The 21,214-nt window shown below is 42.8% G+C and overlaps 1 protein-coding gene across 1 annotated transcript; it reads left to right on the top strand.

Moving 5' to 3' along the window:
- Positions 1-749: 749 nt before the first annotated feature.
- TSPAN15 (tetraspanin 15) lies at positions 750-19,336 on the top strand. The gene is made up of 8 exons (XM_072870720.1): positions 750-845; positions 6,325-6,510; positions 8,735-8,809; positions 11,252-11,347; positions 12,896-13,012; positions 16,435-16,482; positions 17,870-17,986; positions 18,466-19,336. The coding sequence occupies exons 1-8, from the start codon at positions 750-752 to the stop codon at positions 18,616-18,618; spliced, it is 888 nt and encodes a 295-aa protein (XP_072726821.1). The 3' UTR covers positions 18,619-19,336.
- The last annotated feature ends 1,878 nt before the right edge of the window (positions 19,337-21,214 follow it).

Raw genomic sequence — 21,214 nt, 5'->3', positions numbered from 1 at the left:
CTGACCCACTGTCACGGCAGCAGGACGTGGATAAATGTCGGCGTAGGCAGAAAACGAGGCCAGTGCAATACGCCCGTTCACTGTTGCGCGTGTGCCGTGTTATTTGCAGGACGGGACCCTCTTCGCGTGTGCAATTGCCTAGGTGCTATAATGAAAGGTAAATGCTCTGGTATTGCTTAATCGTGCTGCTGTAGAGCATAGGGATTCTGCTTTGCGATGTTTATGTACGCTTAACCAAAAAACCCTGCACCCAAGCAGCAGCTTCGCGTTTATGTATTTTTGTCCACGCTGTCTTAAACGGCAATTGTAGAGGTCTGTGGATGCGGGCGTTGCTCTGGGCTCCGGCAGCAGCGTTAGATGCCTGTGTGAGTAGCGATATATTTTTTCTGACGTCTCCAGCTGTGGGGCTAGTCCTGAAGGAGCAGCCCCTCGGCAGCCAGGCATTTGCAACGGAAATCGTGGAAAAAAAAAAAAAATTCCGCTCCGGAATTTCCATTCCGCTCTCGACGTTTCCCCCCGTGTTCCTCGTGTTTCTCCGCCGTGCGCTGTGCCACCCCCGGGCACCCACTCGCGTCACCCGCCCCGCGCGCCCCCCCGCCGCGCCTGCTCCCGGAAGCGGCGGCGAGGGCAGCCCCGGGCCCGCCCGGCGGGGCCGCTCCCTGCGCGGGCACGGGCCGCCGGGAAGGGGAGGGGAGGGAGGGGAGGGACGGGGGAGGCTGCGGGCGCGGCAGGTGCTGCGGGGCGGGAGGATGGCGGCGGGGGACGCGGACGAAGTGCGGTACTGCGGGCGGCTCTCGTACCTCTGCCTCAAGCTCACCCTCATCACCTACTCCACCACCTTCTGGGTGAGGGCGGCGGCTGCCCACGCGTGGGCTGCGTGGGGCGGGGGGGCGGCAGGGCTGCCCTAGCCTGAGGCTGTGCAGGCGTGCGGCCGCGCACCGGCGGGGGCGGGGGTGTGCGTGGGGCGCAGCCGCCCCCGCTCCGTGCGGCGTGGGGTCTGAGCCGCGGGGCGTGTGGTCCCCTACTCGGCTCCCGCGGGGCGCGGGGTCCCTCCTGCCAAGGCACCGGGCTTTTGCGGTGGTTAGTGCGTCTGCTCAGGCGGCGGCTGGCACACCTGGGTCTGTGGGTGTAGCTCCCTGGCCTTCCCTAGGCACTGACAGCCTGGTTTTGGCGGATGGGGACTTGTAGGGGTTGAAAGTTTGGCGGATAAAATAATTTCTGCGTGTATTAAAATGCCGCTTTTCCCTCTAGGGGAGCAGGGTACATAAAGCCTTTGCCCTATACGAAGTCAGTGTATAGGGTAATTCGTTTTCTGAACCTTGGCTAGACGATACTGTGATGCTTTAAAACTTAAAGGCATGTCACGCTTGTGTCCTCAACCAGGTGTAAGATAAAACCCACGTGCTGTCTTCCTGCGAGTGATAAAGTCCCAGCCTTTGGGTGCAGACTGTTACTGCTGGCTCCTCAAATGGGGCAAATTCACCCTGACCAGGCACCCCCCAGCTGGAAGGGGCCATCAGGGCTCCCTGTGAGGACTGTGGTTTTAAAAAGTGCTTCTTCAGGCTCTGGGATACTGGGGTGATGCTGTCTGGCTGTGCTGGCTCCAGGCTGTACTGATGTATGAGATGCTTAGGCAGGGTTTCTTTCTGGCTCTTTCAGTTTAAATGCCGCTTAAGCTCTTGTTTTGCTGGTCTGTGTTTCTGCCTTAGTAGATGCAATATTTACAAGGTGGGAGCGTAGAGCTTTTGGCATGTTGTATGGGAGAAGAGGTTTAGATCCACCAGGTTTGATAGTAGGTGTCTGATTAAAGCTATGATTTAAGGATGAACAAAAATTGAAATGCAAAGTGTTTGGGTGTAATTCAGACTCTTTGGGATCCTGGATATCTTTTGTCTTTCTTAGCAGACAAACCAACCAAGGAAAACCCTTGGGTTTAGACTCCTGAAGTTTCCTGTGTTACTCCACAGCAGCTATTCCGCAGGTGTGATTTTCAGAAAAGGGAAATTTGTTGTGTTATTTTTCAAACCCTGTTTTGCAGCGTGTCCTTCATGAAGAACCATGCACGTTGTCTGCTCCGCGTTTTCCATTGGCAGTAAGGGCCCTTGCTGGTGGGATGTAAAAATGAATCTGGTAGCAGAAGAAGGGCCCTTCTGAAATGTTTCTCTGAGTGTCCCTGGAGGACAAAGCCTCTTTCAAGCAGACTGAGGATTTTATTTACTCTTTGTAGTTGCTTGCTCTGATTTTCAATGCTCTGCCCTTGTTTATAACCAAGAGCTTCCGTTTGTCGGCTCTGCTGGGAAGATGGTTTCCTCTGGGAGGGAGAGAGGGTGGCAGGCGTGATGGGGGCTGCGGGAAGGGGACGGATGGGGGCTGATGGCGTTTGCTCTCGGGAAGGCTGGCACTGGGCAGCGTGTTCCTGGCATTCGGGCCGAACACATGCTGTATTGTGTGAGGTACGGCGCGTGGGTTTCGTTCTCGAAATTTTATTTTATTCTAGCTTAGTGAAGCAAATTTCATTAGCCGTAAATATCAGCAGGCTGGTTCTTTTTCAGCTGTGTTAGCCTTGCTGACTTTTTTTTTTTTTTAATTCGTGTAAATGGGAGTAAAGTTTGGCTGTGGAGTATTGGCTTGCTTAAATTTTGTGTGCTTTGTGTTCTTTTGCTGCTTTTTGGGGCTTTGACGTATGGGATGCTGAGGCCGTTCGGTTTCCTCCTTGCTGTTGCTGTTCCTTCAGTACATTTATTTGCGAGTGATGAACACCTGGATTCGAGTCCCCGGGATTGCTTAAAACCACCAGGAACTAAATATCAGCCTTATTCAAAAGCAGAAAGGAAATGAAAGCATTGCTGGGAGTGCCGGAGGGGACGTTTGCTACAGGCCCTGTCGCTGCTGTGTCTCCACCATGTTTTTTAAAAACTAGTCATCAGTGTAACTTTTTCAGGCATCTGTTTTGCTGGTGAATGAGGCTGTAATGTAATTTTTCTCACCTGGCTGAAACAACATCCTGCATTTTAAACTGAAGGTGCTGTTGTTCAGTAGGCACTTTATTTAAGAATAAGTATTGTAAATACAGGGTTAAAACCACTACTTAGAAATAAATGCTTTTCCTTTCTCTTGGGAAAGCAACTTCTGTGTGTGCAAAAGCCCCAGAGAAAGTCCCTGGTATTTGCTGGTAGATACTCATTTAATGTGAGTCAAGGCCAGCTAATTTTTTCCTGCGGACACTGTGAATTGCCAAACTGGGACCTGTCGTGAAGGATGCAGGGTGTAAACAGTACATATATTGGTGGGCTACCTACGTAAAAGTTGCATTTCCATCCCTGATCACAGGAGGGGAGAGCACAGTCCCAGAGAAGAGACACGGGTGGGATGATTGCTAAGTTAGCACATCTACTTGGCATAAATAATTGCTGCTATTGGTTTGACCATATTAAAGGTTTAAAAGGTTTTTATTAAATGCTTAAAAAAATAGAAGATAATAAAAGCATAAGTCCTGCTTGTAAGGAATGAGGATTTTAATTGTGTACTTAGGTGGGCTTTTTTTCCCCCATAATAGTTTTTTATGCTTCAAAATCTGTATAAAACTTGGAATGCATGCGCATGCCTACTATGTGCTAGGCTGATCTGAGTTTTTGATTTGTTAGCTGATGCTGTTCCCCTGGTGTAGCAGTGGTGCTGCTGAATGCAGCATGAAGCCTTCCCGCCTCCCTGAAGCACATGCCCTCTGCATGCCACAGTTTGCAGAACTCTTATTTTAAGATTGCTCGAGGGAGTTTTACTACAGGGGTATTTTGTAGTCCTCTTCTTGGGGAGCGTCATAATTGTAGTGTCTGGTATCCTGAAGCCTCCCAGAGCAGCAGGCGGCTTGGTGCACTTCTAGAAGAGAGCAGAGGGGTGGTGAGAAGCTCCCTGTTTATCCCCTGTGGGTCACGAGATAGCTTTAATCCTAGCAGTTTGTCTGGGATGTGATATTGGCCACCTTGGTCCTTGGGGCAGTAAAAGCTGTAATGGGTGGGAATTTGGAGGGGGGTGTGTGTAATTTTGGGGGTTTTTTGGGGCCAAGCTGGTTTTGAAAAACGAAAAGGCAGTGCTGAAGTTTCTTGTACGCTTAAAATGCTAGAAGTAGTCTTGGAGGGTGCGTGAGCAAAATGCAGATGGAAGGGGATGAAGATACATATGCATATAAATATCTCTGTATGTGTCTATATATCTTAAACTCTTAAAGTGGGAATGTGTCTTGTATTTCTACTCACAGGCACCTTTGAATCTTTAAAACTAAAGACCACCTTAAATTGAATGTTTTGATGAGAAGACTATGGTTAAGAAAGACATTTCAGTAAACGTTCTAGTCTTGAAACAACACACTTCTGAAATTCAGATAATCCCTATCAGGCTTTAATCCCTGTGTTTTATGTCCAATGTGTTGTTTGTTTTTTTTTAATTTTATTCTCTAAACAAAGAATCTACCAGGCAAATGTTGAACTTGTTAACGGTGCTTTAGTGTTTGCAGGGTAGTCTGTCTTTAAGTTGTATTACCTGCTGCTTTCCGAGCAGGGTAAATGCAGTCCAGACACAAAGGTATCAGGTTTTTAGGTTTCTTTTTATTTTATTTTTTAAAAATAATAATACTAGAACTCCTGAATGACATATACATGTACAGTCACCAATTTTATATTTTGTAATTGTTTTGTATGGTTCTGAGATTCTTTCCTTGATTGTTATATCTGTGTTTAAAAATTTCAAACTGATTTGTTTATGTTGTCTTCTGCTTGAAAAGTAATTTATAATTTACTACTCAAATAATTGAATTTTTTAAAGAATAAAGCTAACACTACAAATTGACCATTTAGTAATAAAAAGACCTAAGTACAGCTTTACAGTAGAAACATATAAATGGTAAATTTGGGTACCTGTTATTTGTCCACCATGTTTTCTCTTCTGCCTTCCATAATCAGTACAATTGCTGAATTTGTCAGAGGGAGAGTTACTCTGAATTTGGTTGTGTAAAATTTTAAGTTGCTTTTTAAATAGCTTCGGTATATTTATTTTTATGCGTGAACCCTTCTGAGATTTTTCTTTTTAAAGTGACAAATTGGTCTCATTCCTCACATAATGTCCTTTGGGTTTTTTATTCTTACCTGTAGAAAATAAAGAATTTCCAGGAAGTTGTTATTTATTTTAAGATATCCTATAATTAAAAAAATATTTTTATTTTTTTGTTTTTTGATTTAGGACTCACGATCTTGCAACTAAGTATGTCGTGTGTCCGTCTAGACCTTTGTCTGGGATATACCATGTGAGATCAAAAAGCTTCTTAAATATAAGAAACGTGCTCTCCTCGCTGTTGGTGTGCAGGGAGCAAGCTCGGGGTTACTGCTGAAATGTCGGGTCAGAAAAGGGGAATGCTGTTTATCAGATTGCCAAAATGATTGATTTGAATCTGGGCTCTTCCCTGAGGATGTGCCTGGCTGTTGGAGTTGGCAAGTAAAGTTTTTCCACTGCAATTTTCATGATTAAGTGTTGTGGGCTATTTTTTTTTTTTTTAATCAAATTCAGCATAATTCAAAGCAACTTGCAGCACACCATAGGTTTAATACCAAGTAATTTTGACTTAGCCGTAATTATTTTCACTGAAATATCATTACCTTGTTAAATGAAATGCATCACTTCTTGCTTCGCTTGTCAGCTTTATCTGGTAGCGTTCCAGAAAGTGACATAATTTCAAACTTGCGGGGTTTTTTTGATTTTTTTTTTTTTAATCTGGTGCATTTCCCCCAATGGCAGGAGGAGTGGAGGCATAGGATACACCTGGCCATATTTACTGAGCCTAAATACAATAGGAGTTGATAGGAAGGGTCATATAAGCTGTTGATTGCAGACTGGTTTAGAAATTGTGTTGTGTTAGGGGCATATATATATATATACACACACACACACAGATAGGGAAGGATGGACAGACACGCAAGGGAGGAATATTAATGCCATGGCATTTGCTAGTGTATGTAATATATATGATCTCAGATGAGTAATGAATTACATTTCAACCAGTGACATATGTTTCAATTTGTTTAACTTCCAGAATGTTAAAACTTTAAATATATTTTTGAAATGAACAAATCTGTTTTTTTTCTTCTAACTCGGCTTTTTTCTGCGTTAGTCTTTGAGGTGGTTTTTTTTTTTATCCATACTTCTGATTTGAGTGTTTCATTGTTTATAATTAATTCTGAAGTGAGTAGTCACAGGTCCATGTGACTTACAAAATGTCGTCTCTGTGTTTACTGGGAGAAGGAGTAACATCTGTGCTCTTCTCTTTTTCTGCTTCAGGTCATCGGAGCCCTTGTCCTCGCAGTTGGGATTTATGCAGAAGTTGAAAGACAGAAGTACAAAACTCTAGAAAGTGCCTTTCTAGCCCCAGCAATTATTTTAATAATTTTGGGCATTATAATGTTCCTCGTATCTTTTGTGGGTGTACTGGCTTCTTTAAGAGACAATTTATGCCTTCTTCAAGCAGTAAGTGTTGGGGTTTTTTATTCTTCATTTTTAGAGCTCATTGCTTTTGCTTTTCAGGGTCACCTGAATTAAAACCCGTAACTCTGTCTACGTCTGTGTTGAAAAATATTTTAATAAAGTTGCTTTTTTGGTTTTAATTAAATCTGAAACTGCTTTATGGCAGTGGTCCCCTGACCATGGTCTGTGGATGTCCCTCCATCAGGGAGCAGCAGTATTTTGTCTTGCCGGTGACAGGACAGGCGAGGGTCAGAGCTCGGTGCTGAGAAAACCAGCTTTCCGATAGTCAAGGGCTTTACGGAAAACAACCAGGAATGTGAATTATTATCAGCCGGTGTGGATCTTGTGCAAACTCAGCTGTTGACATACCATTTGACGCCAGCCTGGCACCACAGTGCCTGCTCTTTCTCGGGTCTGGGCGTACCGTGGGCTCGTGCCCTGCTTAGGGGAACTGTGTCGGAGTTGAGGAAATAGTGCTGCCTCTTGGGCGAAGGAAAAGGCGAAGTCTGGCTGCAGCTTCCCCGTCAGTACAGGGGGATTTCCGAAAGCTGTGAACCTGCTTGATGGGAGGTTAAGTGCGGAGATGAGCTGTGGTCTCTGATGGTTCTCCAAACGCTTCTGGTTTCAGCCCGGAGGATGCTGCTAGAGAAAGAAACCCCAGGTCAGGCGGATGTCTGTCAGGCTGGTGGTGACTGGGGTCTGTCTGCCTCTGGCTGGGGAGTGGAGTATAGGGGGGAGATGATGGAGAGTGTGTGTTACGACATTAGCTGTATAGCACCGCAGGGCTTTGAGAGAAGGGCCCTAAGGGGGAAATTAAAGGGACACAGGTTTTCTCTCCAGTGCCTCTGAAAGGGGAAATTTTACGGAAATTCCTGTATAACGCTGTGGTTGCAGATAGAAGTTGCACATACAACTAATTAAAAGTAAAGCGCAAAAACATGATTTTCACCTTCACGTCAGTTCAATGTAAATAAATGGTAAATACGTGGTATTTTACCCAGGCCAAAGCAAGAGGTAGCTGTGGATTTTGAAATTAGGCTGGAATTTTACCGAGAGTCTGTCCTTAGGCAGCGGTGGCTTCTTTCACTCTGCGTGTGGTGGTCTGTCCTTGTCTGATGCCAAGGACGTTTTCTGTTCCTGTTGTGGTAGCAAACTCAGTAGGGTATTTAAACAAAGAAAGTCCCTGATGTCTGCTTCTCAGGCTGATTCCAGATTTAGCAGGAGAAAAGATATCTGTCCGGTGAGTTTGTGACACTGATACCAGGTATTGAGAGCAGAGAAATTAAACCAGCTTTCAGGACAGAACATTAGAGATTATTTTCAGATGAGAGATCCTAAAACTTCTTTCCTGACAAAGTTCACCATTCAGAAGCAGACCTAAATTCACGTGACAGCCATCTTTTATACCTAAACAATCCGGAAAAACATTTCAAGTACTGGCATGTCACAGCTATCTCATGGTGTTGCTATGGATTTCTTCATATTATTCACATTTTGCATGCGCTTTGATAAGTAGTCACAGATGCATGTGTTGTGGTTGTGTGTGTGTGAGCATGTATATATACACACAGATTAATAAATAAATAGAGAGCTAGCAGGTATAATTTTTTTTTACCACTGAGCATAGTAAGTCCTGTTAGTGCCCATCGTGCAGCCTCTGCGCTCAGTTGGCTCAGTAATGCAGTACTGCTCAGTTCCCTCTTCTGAAGCAAAACACTAACAGGTACCAAGCCCAGAATTTTGCTTTGATTTAACACTGCCAATTGAGTAGAAGGTGGTTTGGATTATCTCAAAGCACTACTTTACCCAAGAAATGAAAGCTAACAGGTAAGTACTGTTTTTGTAGGAAGCATAAGAACATAAAGTTTGGTGCGGTTTGTACTAGGTCATTAATATGCTTCTCTGGGATGCTGTTATGGAGAGAAGTATCTTGGCACGATAAATGGGTCTATTGGTTTTGAGTCCGTTCAAAGCAGAAAAATAATGTGTTTGCCGATTGGGCAAAACCCAGAATGACTCAAGTGAGGAAAAAAGGCTTTCTTGTGACATGACATGAACTGTTTTATAAGAACAAAACCATAATTTTATATCTTTCTTTAAAATAACATCTCATATGCAGAAAGCCAAGTATGTTGGCAATTGAATGTTACAGGCTTAAGGACACTAACTGAAAGAGTAATTGGGGTTTGTTCTGTTTAGGGACTCACTTGCAATTGTTTTTCTGCAGTTCATGTACATTCTTGGCATCTGCTTGCTGATTGAGCTGACTGGTGGAGTGGTGGCCCTGATCTTCAGACACCAGGTGAGCTGCTTGCGTTTAGGTTTTGATCACCAGGAACATTACTCACAATCCATGACGTTACAGCTATGCTACTGAGCAAATAAAAGGCATTAAAATTGTCACCTAATCACTAACTGATGGAAGTCTAAAGGCAAGTCCAGACTTTTCAGAGCCTTTCAGGTGTGGGATGGGTGGGATTGGCCACCCATTCTGGGGATGAATTCCAGATTAAAGAATTTGGAGAAGATCTGGTAATTAAAAATGTGCAATACGGACAAAACGAGTTTCCAGCTTTTCATGTATTACAAAGTGCTTTCTTCTCATTTGCCTTCTGGGTCTCAGATGGCTGATTCGGGAAGTTTCCAGCTGGCTTTGAAGACTTCGTGATTTTTTAGTGGCCAAAATATTTTACCATATATAAGGGACAGCTCTTCCCTGCCCACGTCCATAAACAATGTAACTAATTTCTGTAGGAGACCCCATAATTTACAAGCATGCTATAATTGTATAATAACCTTAATTTTTCTAAATGGAAAGCAGCAGACTATTTTTTTTGTGTGTTAGAAATGTTTTAAAACATGAATGTGTTCACCATGGCAAGTACTAGATTTCTATGCTTTGATTCCCCCCCACCCCCAGTCTGGCAAAACATGGACATTAAAAGGAGAGGCTGAATAATAAGACCTCTTCCCTCCCCATCCCAAGCCTACCAATCTGATTTCCACAAAAAGAAGTCATACATGCTATGTTACATATGTTATTGAAAAAAAAAAAAAGCTTTAAAAAATATTTTTTAAAAAAATACTGTCATTGTTACTTTGAAGCAGTATTGTGTTCTTTCTAGCTAGTGTTTTCTTCTTACTCCGTGCTCGACTGGAGTTGTGAACTTGACTGGAGAGCAGAGGATGAGTTATCTTCATTTCTAAGAGCTGTCATTAGCTGCCGCTGGAGCCTTGTGCCTTGGCCCCGTGCAAGGATTTATTCTGAATTTTGGTGGGAGCACCAGGCTCGTCCGAAGGGAGCAGATCAGCCTGCCCAGTATAGGAGTGTGGGCATCACGGGGTGCAGAGAACTTGGTTGACAGAAAATTAAGTAAATGCCAAAGGCGGTATTTGCTGAGAGGGTGAGGAAGAATTGCTGTTGACTTTCGGACAAAGAAAATGTATTGTTGGGGTTTTTGTGCAGTAAGTGTTTTCCCAACACGTATATTGGGTGTCTGAGCAGGACAGCTATACTCATGGACAGGTTTCTTTGCTTGTTTTATGAGGTTAATGGCAAAGTTTGGGTTAGTATGGGGAGAAGAAGGAGTTATTTAATAAAAGCTTAGGGTAATAGCCGCTATTTAAATGCTGGTTGTTTTGCATGTCTGATTGATTTTTCCCATTTCTTTCTCTGTTTCCTTCTCAAATCTGTTGAGTCTAAGTGAGGTGATACAGCAGTGTGAGGGTAGTTAGTATTTGCTGCTGTTGGTTCTTGGCCAGTTAGGATATTCCTGCAAAATCCCTTCTTCTTTCTAATCATCGATGTGATAATCATTTTTGTTCTGTTTTGGTTTTTAGTGCTGCAGTTTGTAATACTGAGAAAATGAGTAGGCATATTTCAGGTTTGTTTCTGACCTGCAAGGATTTAGTTTTGATCATTTTAGCAGCTGGGTTGAAAGGAAAGTTGTTACATTCTGGTTATGTTTAGTCTCAATTTTTGCTATGCTGTGATGTTGGGTGTTGAAAACTAAATACCCCCCCCCCCTTCTGAACTTTAAAAGTGTTTTGTTGATTTAATTTCTAATATGCCAAGCTGAGGAGATACTGTTTTATATCTGCCACTGCTCCACTGCCGTATTTCTCAAAACCATGACTGTAAAACATACAGATATGAGGTATTTTCCACTTTTTCCGCTTAAGGTGGAATAAAGCTCATTATCTGGCAATTATGGATTCCTTGGAAAATAAAATGGTAGAAATAAAATTAATGGAAAATAAAATTCCTGGAAGACGGTGAGCAGGGAGACAGCCAGCTCTTCTCCCCCACGAGTGGTGCAGGCCACGGTGCCAAGACCCACCACCCAAATCTGCCGTTCTGTCACCCGAAAGATGCCAGGGATCCCCAGTGCCCCGTGGGAGGGATCCTGCCTTCCCATTCTCAGGCTGGGGGACAACAGGACCATCTCTGGGAGGTGCTTGGAGCGTCTCAGAGAAGCAGCACCTTGCTGGAGAGGTGTCGCGCTGTTAGCACTTCGCAGCACAAAACCAGCAGCGAGGCCGCTTCCTTAAAAGAGAATGGATGGTCAGTCCCTGCAGGACTGCGCTATGATTGATTTTTAACTGGTATTTCTTTTTTCTTTAAAAAAGGAAAAAAAAGCCTTTCCTCTTGTGCTCATCAACTACAGTTGTCACTTTAACCGGTTCTTTTAATTTTGTTTCAGCGTGTGTAACCCATGAATCTTGTTTTACTTTTGCCTTCTAGACAATCAACTTTTTGAATGATAATATAAGAAGAGGAATTGAGAATTACTACGATGATTTAGACTTCAAGAACATCATGGATTCTGTTCAAAAGCGGGTTTGTTTTGTTTTGTTTTCGCTGGGACTGTTTCAGTACCGAGGTGTGGTAGGTCCTCAGCAACAGCTTTGAGTTTTTCCAGTGATGTGATAATCAAATTCTTATTAACGAGCGGGATGAGATCTCATGCGTCATCTGTTACGGCGTTGCTGCGGGCTGGGCTCCTCCAGCATCCCAGCTGGCATTTGAAGCCCCCTAAATCACTGCAAGAAGCAGGGGCAAAATGCAGCTTTTGCCTTGGTAGGCGTGATTCAGATGCTCAAGGCCAGATCCTGCAAACATGTAGGCTTACACGAGCCCCTCAGCCGGATTCAGACAAATTCAGCCTAAATTCTGCCCAAGTTCTTATGCTAAGCGTTTCTGCTGGCTGGTCCAAGACATTCAAAAGCATCTCGTTAACAGGAGGCACCGGATAAAGAGAAATTAGGTGGCAATTAGGCTGTTGGAACCTGGGCTGTTGTATTTTCACTTGAGGGCACATACCAAGCTCTTCAACAAGGTGGCTATTCAAAGGAAATGCCCGTGGAAGCGTATATACTTGTAATTAAAATTCAGAAATTGTGTTGAGCCCAGCTGAGCATTACTTAATGGCACGTGTAGTTGACTTACAGCCTTTTTTTTTTTTTTTAAGGCTGGTGTGTTGAAATGTTAATTGGATTATTGAAGAGTTCTGCCATGCAGTTCAGAGACTATAGAAGAAGCAGAAAATGTTGAGAAATGTGATGTCAGAGCCCATGTGATGTCCGTGACCATGCCAAATAATGATAAAAAAAAAAAGTTAACTTAGGAAGCAATATGTATATTTTATGACATCGTTATGGAGATGGCAGCCTGCTTTGAAAAACAGAGTTAGCATGGAAAGTCTGTCAAAAGCCAACCATCCTGAGGAAATTTTGTCATTAGACTTCATAATGCTTTAAAGTTTCCGGGCACTGCCCAAAATTATGTGTATGTACAGCAAATGTGCATTTTAGTGATTAAATAAACTGCTTCTTTTCCTTTAATTTAAAATATAAAGTGAATATTTGTATTAAGTCAGTGTAAACTTACAGTATTTGTTTGCCAGATCTCAGTTCTTCTAAATTACACCCAAAATGTTTTGGTGAGATTTTTTTTTTATGCCTTATAGCAACACTTTTGTCTTTAGACTCATTTAGAAATGTAGTCAAAATCTTTAAATAATTGAAAGAGTACATTACAGCTCAAGATGGAGTGAATGTAAAAACATTGCTTAATGATGTCCAGACCTGAAATAATAGTTTTTCAACTCAGAAAAGTTGAGAGGTGGAACTTAGCAGTAAGTACTTTGCTCTGGCACCTTGAGCAATAGCGCAACGAGTGACAGAGGAACGCTGCCTATATCTTTAATTCTTTTCAGTTGTATCTATTGTATACATTCCTATATGCCTTGCTGATAAAATGACAGAATCGCTGGATAGCTCAGTGCTCATAAAATTGTTTTATTATTACTTTTGTTTTCTAGTTGTTAGAAGAGCTTCTGTTAAGATACGATTTTTTTTCCTCTGCCTTTTGTGTAATTTTTTCCAGTTTAAGTGCTGTGGTGGGGAGGATTATAAAGACTGGTCACAAAACGTGTACCACAGCTGTGCAGCGCCAGGACCACTGGCCTGCGGGGTGCCCTACACTTGCTGCGTCGCAAATAAGGTAAGTCCAAGTCCCAGCTTCTCGGCATTGCTGCTCTCTGCCAGGTCGCTGGCGTTTGCTTAGAAAGGTACCTTACTTTAGAAAGTCTGGGGGAAGAAGCAAAGGAAAATGGGTCCCTCCTGAAAATGGGAGCTATGGATCCGTGGGTCTTGACAGCTTGAAAAGGAAAAAAATAATCAATTAGAAGTGTTGGCTCTGGTCCGTGTTACTGTCCTGCTACGCAGTCCTAGAAACGCGGAAGGGATCTTGGGAGCTCCTCTAACATCATGGCTCACCTGGACCGGGGCTGCTTAAAATTAAATTTTGCTGGTGTTTTCCCTAGGGTTAGCTGCTCCAGCTTTGCCAGGAAGCCTGGGCCCCGATTGCTTCTGCGGGTGGGGGTTGAAGTGATGCGCACCAGCTGCTGCATGAATTAAAAACCAAAAAGAATGACCCCGTCATCCAGAAAAAGCAAGAAATGTGGGCAAATGACCTCAGGGTCAGTGCATCCTTCTGGTTGCAGGTCTAGACTGGAGCTGCTGCTCTACCCTAACCCATCCTTGAAAACTGCCCACCTTGTAAAATCCTCCCTGGAAGGACACCCTGTCAGCTGGAGTCTGGGCCAGTTTCTCAGTCTACAATGAACTGTTATTAACTGGTGCTGGCAGTACTAGGAGCAGGCGTTAAGTTCCATATAAATTGACCTTGTGTTTTATATAAATTTTAGCAGTTTTAATTAATTGCTGTCCATTTGAGGGATGGATGTAATGCTGAATTTGATAAAGAACTATTCCTCAACTTAAAACCAGTATGGGCAATCCCTGCCTTACTGGGTTTTGGTCTTTGGTCTGAACACGAGACAGAGAAATTGAGTATGTGTAAGAGCAGACACAGTAGAGCTCATGATGGATAGCCTACTCGTGCCTGTTATGTGCTGCCCTTTCAAAGTCTGCCTTAAGGATGGGTGTTTAATTAAAAAAAAAAAAAGGAAGAAAAATGCAATAATTGTGTTAGTAATCCTGCTGGGTGTTGCTGAGAAATGTGTATAATATGAAGGTGTTTATTACGTATGCTTACACATTTTTTGTGTATGAGAAGGAGTCTGTTTAAAGCTGCGCTGAGCTTTGATTTATTCTCAGAAACCAAAGCTAAACAGTTATGTTTTAAGTCTTATGTGTTTGAGAGTAAGAAAGTCGTGTATATGAAAATAATATGTGCTGATGCACAGCAGCACAGAGCAGAAGAGCTCAGGATTTTGCCCTCAGTTGATGGCAAAGGAAGATAAAGCTGGCTAGTAAAGAGCAATCTGGCTTTTTATGGGTCATTCAAAATACTGCTTGTTTTTCTGTATCTGTCATTTCTCTGTCGAAGTCTTGCTTTAAAAGGTTAGTCCATGTGTGTGGAAATACAGCAGTACTGTGAAGGTGAAGCGCTGCAATAACCAGCGACTAATAATGCTAGGTGCCTTTTCAGCCGTGGCACAAATAATCAAACACGTTGAGGATTTCAAATGCAACCTGTCAGGCAGGAAAGCACTAAAATAAGAACTTCTCCGAGGAAAACAGGGAGTATATTCTCCATGTGCTTCATTGGCAACCGGGGAGGTAGGGATGAGGCTACTTGCAGCCTAAAGGTAGCCTGCAAAGTTAAGCTGTGTTAAGCTCGTTGAAGTTAATTGATAGGTGGGGAGAAGCCCCAAAATAACAGGCAAACTTCTTATTTAAGGGTAGGCTGTTCAGCAAGATGCTGCGGTACGTTAGGGCTTGTGGCTTTGCTGCCCTGGGATGCCATCCGTGTGCCTTGTGAAGTCCAAGCAGTGCGGATGCGTATTGGGCAGGATGATACTAACACTGGCCACTATGGCCGGCTGCCTTGAGGAAAAAAAAACACAACCAGAAGATGCATAAATCTTCTATGTTTGACAAATGTTTCCAAATACAGGCTGGTTTCTGTCCTGGAAAACTACAGATATGGTTTGTGATTACTCATTCACTTTGTAGTCATGGAAAACTCCTGTTAATGTCGGAGGCTGGATTCTGATCCTCTTAAAAAGCCCTGGGCTAAGGCGAGCCAGGCTTATACTGGGGGGGCTATTTTCAAGTCAAAGTATTTATTAAAGACTTACACTAGTGTAGCAGGTAAAAATTAGTCCCCAAATGCCTATAAACCTCTGTTTCTAATGCATTTATCTCCGTTGTGTACGTTTTCTTGTGCTGTGATGTTGTGTTAGCAAATGCTGTGTTTAAAATTAAACAATGTGACTGTGTTCTTGTTGTCTGATGCCTAGTATTGCAAACCTTAACTTCCAAGAGTATTTATTACCTGTGGTTGACAGATGGGCACTCCTCATGTTTTCTCAACAGACCTGTGAAATAGTCAGAGCTTTTTTTTTTTTTAGGAAGGCGCTGAACCTTTTTTGTCAGACAGTTGTGTGTTCAAGGTGAGAGCCTGGCTTTCTGGAATCCTAAAAAAGTTGACCCTAGCTGGTGTTTCTGCCATTTTGTAACATCCAGCTTCCTTCCATCTTTTGTAAACATCCCTCTTCCTTCTTGGGGAGGTGACCTGGGAACCCCAGCCTACCACTCAGAGGCCACCGACATTTAGAAATCTCATCTCTACATCTTGTCTTAATTTTGAGGGAGGGCATATCAATACAGTAGAGTTTGCTTTGCCTTATTTCCTTCATTTGTATATTATAATTTTCCTCCATGTCTTTGGCTTTGTACGTTGTTTCCTTTGATGCCAGCGGGCTTTACGTTGGTTGATTTGTAAGTGAAGGACAGTATTTTCATGTTAGCTTTGCCAGGCCAGGTAGAGCTTCAGGACACAAGCAAAATATGAAATGGCTACAGAAAATGTGTTAGTAATCTGTGATGAATGCAAGCACTCAGTCTTTTTTTTAAATACATGAATTTTATATTAATATATATAATGATGTATAAAAATATATTGTAATAAATTTGGTCTGGTAAAATGTTCATGTAAGTATTCATAGTATTGGATGTTATTTGGGGTTTAGATATTTCTGAGTTTAAATTTGTCATCATGATGCGTGATGGCCGCATCAACCCCTGGTTTTCTTAATAAGATATGTTAAGTTATTAAGGCCTTAAAAGTAAAACCAGCTGTTTGTTCTATGACAGCAGCTGTGGCTTGCAGCTCTGTCATAGCTAGCTGTGGTTTCTGATGCCACACTGGTTTTTGCTGAATAGTTACAGTTCAAATGTCTTGTGTCGTGACACACTGGCAATCCTGATTTTTCTAAAATCATGTAGAGCTCTATCTAAATCTGACCCTGGGAGTGCTGGAAGAAACCATTGTTGGACGGGGAAGTAACCCTGTTGTTGCTTTTATATGAGCTGGGTGAACACAAGAAGAGTAAAAATAATTTTTTCGTGATTTTTGTTTTCTGCTACAGTTTATATTTGTTGTTTTCTTTTCAGACAGACATTATCAACACTATGTGCGGATACAAAACCATTGACAAAGAGGTAATGTAACCAGTGTGTACCCTGTCGTGGCAAAGAGTGGTGCTTCTCTGCATTTGTTTTATCAGTTATAAAATTGTCTTCTGCATACTTAAATCTACCAGACAGTTAAGTCAGCAATTCAAATTATTTTACCTGAATAACTTTCATATAGTAAAAAAACTAACCTTGTTTGATTGTGGTATCTGCCCTTCTTTGTACCTTCCATGATTCCTTGTTTGATGTGCATGAAGCATGTCTTCCCAAAGCTCATCCCCCTTACGCTAATTGCACAATTACTGCAAAGAAAACTGCTTTCATACTTTTAAGTTGTGATTTGAGTTGGGGAAAGCTTTTAATACTTAAAAGCCAAAGTTTGTCACAGAGTAAAATCAGTTTCAGTAAAGCCAACTTAGCTGTTTCTAAGTATTCTGTACCCCAGTAGTGGGTGTTTTATTTTAAAGCCTGTAATAGTTATTCCTGGAAGAGGAGTGGGACTTCCCAGGCTGTGTTGGCAGCCCTCTCCTCCCTCCAGAAGTGGGATGAGGCCTCCTCCTTCTTCAGTCTTCCCTCTTGGGAATAGCCCTGGTGACTCCAGAGTAGGGACTGCCGGCTCCAGGCACTAATTGCAGAGTGATTAAGAAGGGAAATCAGTAATTGGATCTGCCCCGAGTTCTCCACTCCTCGCTTTGGAGTGCTGGTGCAGGGGGGTGGTCTGAAAAAGCACCTCTCCCCAGCTCATTTGCGGCACTTGGTGCACAATGCCAGCTTCACTTGTTGGTTTTTGGGATTACGGGTTATCTTTACATATGACCTGTCCTCATTTAGATTCATTGATTTATGGCTTAATCACCTAAACGCTCCAGCCTGGCTCTAATGCCCAAAGCACTTAAGCATATGCTTAACTTTACCCCATTCATCTGCTTAGGACCCTTTGCAGCCTCAAGTGCTTTCTATATTATGGGTTGGGGTCATGGTGCAGCGCAGCTTGCAGGACTGAATCTGAAATCCTCTTGTTCCTCCCCTTTTTAGAGTCTATTGCAAAGCACTTGGTCCACAATTTATATTTTTCTACTGCTGTACTTTCAACTTGGAAGCAGAGATAAAAGCTAAGGAGATACTTCTCTACTTTCCAAGTGGTCTAAAATGAGAATCGGATGCATTTCATGTAGAAAAGTAGTTGCAAACAAAGATTTAAAAAAAAAAAAAAGAAATAAAATAAATTGTTCAGCTGTGGAACAACCAAAAAACAGGCGGAAGAATTAATCATGAGATCTGTGTCAAATTCAGTGGGTTTAAAGAGATGGGAAGGAGGACCAAATTTGTCTCCCTGCAGTTTGAATTGTCTTGTGTTACTGTATCATACGCCAGTGCAACTGCCTGTTTGAATGTCTGCTCTGTTATTTTGCAGCGCTTCAGTGTTCAGCATGTTATATATGTCCGTGGATGCACGAATGCAGTGCTTAATTGGTTTTTGGACAACTACAGCATCATGGCCGGTGTGCTGCTCGGCATATTGCTACCCCAGGTAAGAAGGGGCCAGTGTGTTATCCATTAAAGGGAGTATCTGATTTGTTGCTACGGTGTGCAATATCCTATTTGACTATATTTAATTATCATTTTTAACTTAAATTTAATGTAACTGATAAGCTGAGGTGGGATTCTGGTAATTTAGTAGCATTACTGTGTTATATTGCAGGGTTTGGTCGGTTAATTTGATTTGCTTGGGTTTTTTTGAGTCCTCTCCTCCCCCTAGCTGCTTCCACTAAGACTTTCTAATGCTCCAAGGCACAGGGGTGGTAATTAACTGTATTAACTCTTCACAAAAATGATCCATTTATACCCCTATATGCAAAGAAGAATAACAATGTGAGATCCTCTCTGTATATATGCTGCATACCTGCCCATATATCTGACGGATATATACATAATTTGTAAAAACTGCCGCAAGAAGCGTTAGACAAGCAGTATTTGATCTCTGACTAGAGATGCCCCTTCCTTTTGCAGTTCCTGGGAGTGTTGTTATCCTTGCTTTACATAACTCGGGTGGAAGATATCATCACTGAGCACAAGCTGAGCGAAAGACTGTTTGAAGAAGCGCAGCAGAGGTCTGCCCCCGAGTTTGCTGGAGCCGGCTGCTGCATGTGTTACCCGGGGTGACTTTGGAAAGCTCAAATATAACTATAACTATATTTGAGGTTTCAAAAAAAACCACAAATCTACCTGTTCTGGTTTGTGCTGGCTTCTGTAGCTATTACAGACTGCGGGTGTAATGAATCAGCCAGCAGACTGGCAGCGGGTCGGCAGCGTGCTGATACCGCCGTAGCCTCATCAGTCTCGGTATGTCTGCAACCAAAGACGTCCCAGAAGGGCTCCGTGCCTCCGATGATGCTACCGCGGTATCGCGATGCTGCTGGAAGGTGGGATTGTTGATAAATAAATCTTTTTTGAATGATTACTGAGTGATATGCAGCCAGGAAAACTATTCTGGGAAGATTTGAAGGTAGATTTCTAGGAAGAGCCTTTGCATCTTGGGATGTCGTATTTAAATGTTTGTCCTTTCCAACTTCATTTTCTTACTCCTTCCAAAAAAGATTTCTTACTGACCTACGTGGTGAATATTAAAGATGTGTTTAATAATTTTTTTATGCTAATCTCAGTCAATCTACTGACAATAATGGATGTGATGCTGAACACTTCCATTGCTCAGTCTTTTGTGCCTTTTAATAATGGGGCAGATGCCAATGTCGAATCAATCAGGTAATGCTTGATATATTTTTAATGCAGTTTATTACTGTCTGGCTTTTGTATAAACTTACAGGAAGTTTGAGTCTTGTATGTACTGTATTTTTCCCCTTTAGTAAATTAACTAGGTGATTATTTTCTTTTTTTTGGAGTTCTGTATATTGAGATGTTTCTAAATTTTATTCTTGTCAAAATAAAAAAAAACAACCAACTTTTTTAAAAAAGCACAAAGATTTTGTTTGAAATGCTTTGTATTTTCTTATCTAAATTAAGCCTGTCCATCGGATGCTGAATCAAAAGGCAGAAATACCTTGAGCTGTGATTCTGGCTTGGGCACTGACTTGCCTGGGGTTTTGGAGAGAGTCACTGAAGGTCTGTGCCTCGCTTTCTTCTCTTAGTGACTGCTTGGGAAGTCACTGAGAGCTCGGGGGGGTTTTTTGTTGCTTTGTCCTGAGCATTTCTCTGCAGTCTTTCCAACCCCAGCCAGGCTTGCAGGTGAAACACACAACCTAATTACTGTGATTCTTCAAATAAACAAATTTAGGATGAGAGTAAAGCGGGTTTGGTTTATATCCTGTCTTTGTGAATCTCTTCTTTTCTGACACTCCACTAAGCCACACAAAGGAATAGCTGATGTCATTTTCTCCTTGCTGCTTTTCTTCTGCTTTTTAAATTTCCTTGTCCTGGACGTGTTTTCCGCTTTCTTCAAAACTCAGTGTTTGCTGCTTAGCTCTCTGCCTTCACCAAGGATTTCTGAGGAAGCTTCATGCTTTTCCAGGAGCCAAAAAATGACTCATCCAGTTCTTCAGCGCTTCTGATGGTGTCTAGAGATAGAGATCCCGCTGCGTTACCAAGCCCATCATCCGCAGTGCGAGGTTATTTCCTACACAGCACACTCTAGCGTTGTGTCCCGCACATGGTTACGTATCTAATTGCTCCATATTGTTGTCACCTAAATTTTCCTGGTCTCTGTCCTGAATAATGTATTTTGGTAAGTTAAGAAGCAAGGTGTGTTTTAAAGGTGGATTTGTGTACAAAGAGAGGAAGGGGAAAAGGAGGAGGCAGCTTTGGAGGACTGAGCTGACTGCTGGTGAGAGAGACGAAGATTGAAGCCGAAACTGGTTTATTGTGGAGAGTGGGCTGGGAAGGTGGGAGCTGAAAGCATCGAGAGCTGAGGTGTTGCTAGAGGCAGAGCCGTGCCCTGGCCTTTAGCAAGAGGGGAATAATGCTTGAATTTGAGATGGCCAGAAGGCTGTAATGAATTGTGAAGGAGGGAATGACAAAGGCAATTTTTCTTCCTTTACTAACGGTGTCTTGTAAATGTTGTGGTGGTTTGAAGTACAAAATAGCCAGGAAAGCAGGAGATGATAGAAGCATGGTTAAAATTTGGGTGGTTTAAATGGAACAGGGAGAGTATTTGGGGATACCAGGGAGCAGTTCTCCTTTAGCAAGGAAATTGGTGGGCTGTATGGAATTTTCAACCATCCTCAGTGCTCTCTGTCATATGCAGTGTTTGAGGGAGGGGATTTACCTGACAATCACGAACTAAACGTGTGTGACTTTGTTTAATAAATGATTGATTCAAGTACTGTTGACCCTTCCCATTCCCTCAGATCTGAGGAAATAAACTCTTTGCTTCACAGGCCCATCGTGACCGGAGGGAAGGGTGATGCTGATCAGGAGGCGGCTGGAGGAGAGGGAGGCAGTGGGTCTCTGCTCAGCTGCTTCCAGGTGCCTGAGCTGTGGGAGACGATGGGGAGACCGTGATGGGGGGGTGAATTTGCTCTTAAGCATGAAACTTGTCTCTTCTTAGTATGCCGTGCTCATGTCCTATTAGTAGACAGATTTTTGAATGGGTTTGCAGTGTGCACAAGGTGTTTTGTGTTCTTACGAGTAGCTGGTTTTATCCTGAGCTGCTGAGCCTGCAGGGCTGTGCTCTGTACTGCCCGATTCATCCGCACGAGCGAGGTCTGGAAGGGATGTGGCGCGGCATTAGTGAACCTGTGGCGCA

This window comes from Ciconia boyciana, chromosome 8 (assembly GCF_034638445.1).
Source record: "Ciconia boyciana chromosome 8, ASM3463844v1, whole genome shotgun sequence".
In the NCBI taxonomy this organism is placed as follows: Eukaryota; Metazoa; Chordata; class Aves; order Ciconiiformes; family Ciconiidae; genus Ciconia; species Ciconia boyciana.
Note: the sequence above shows the minus strand (reverse complement) of the source record. Positions and strands in the feature narration are given on the sequence as shown.

Bases quoted from the DNA above. Each gene is read 5' to 3' on its own strand.
- TSPAN15 (XM_072870720.1), top strand. From the start codon at position 750: ATGGCGGCGGGGGACGCGGACGAAGTGCGGTACTGCGGGCGGCTCTCG. The intron at 11,348-12,895 runs GTTTGTTTTGTT...AATTTTTTCCAG, and splicing joins TGGATTCTGTTCAAAAGCGG to TTTAAGTGCTGTGGTGGGGA. The intron at 13,013-16,434 runs GTAAGTCCAAGT...TTTTCTTTTCAG, and splicing joins CTTGCTGCGTCGCAAATAAG to ACAGACATTATCAACACTAT.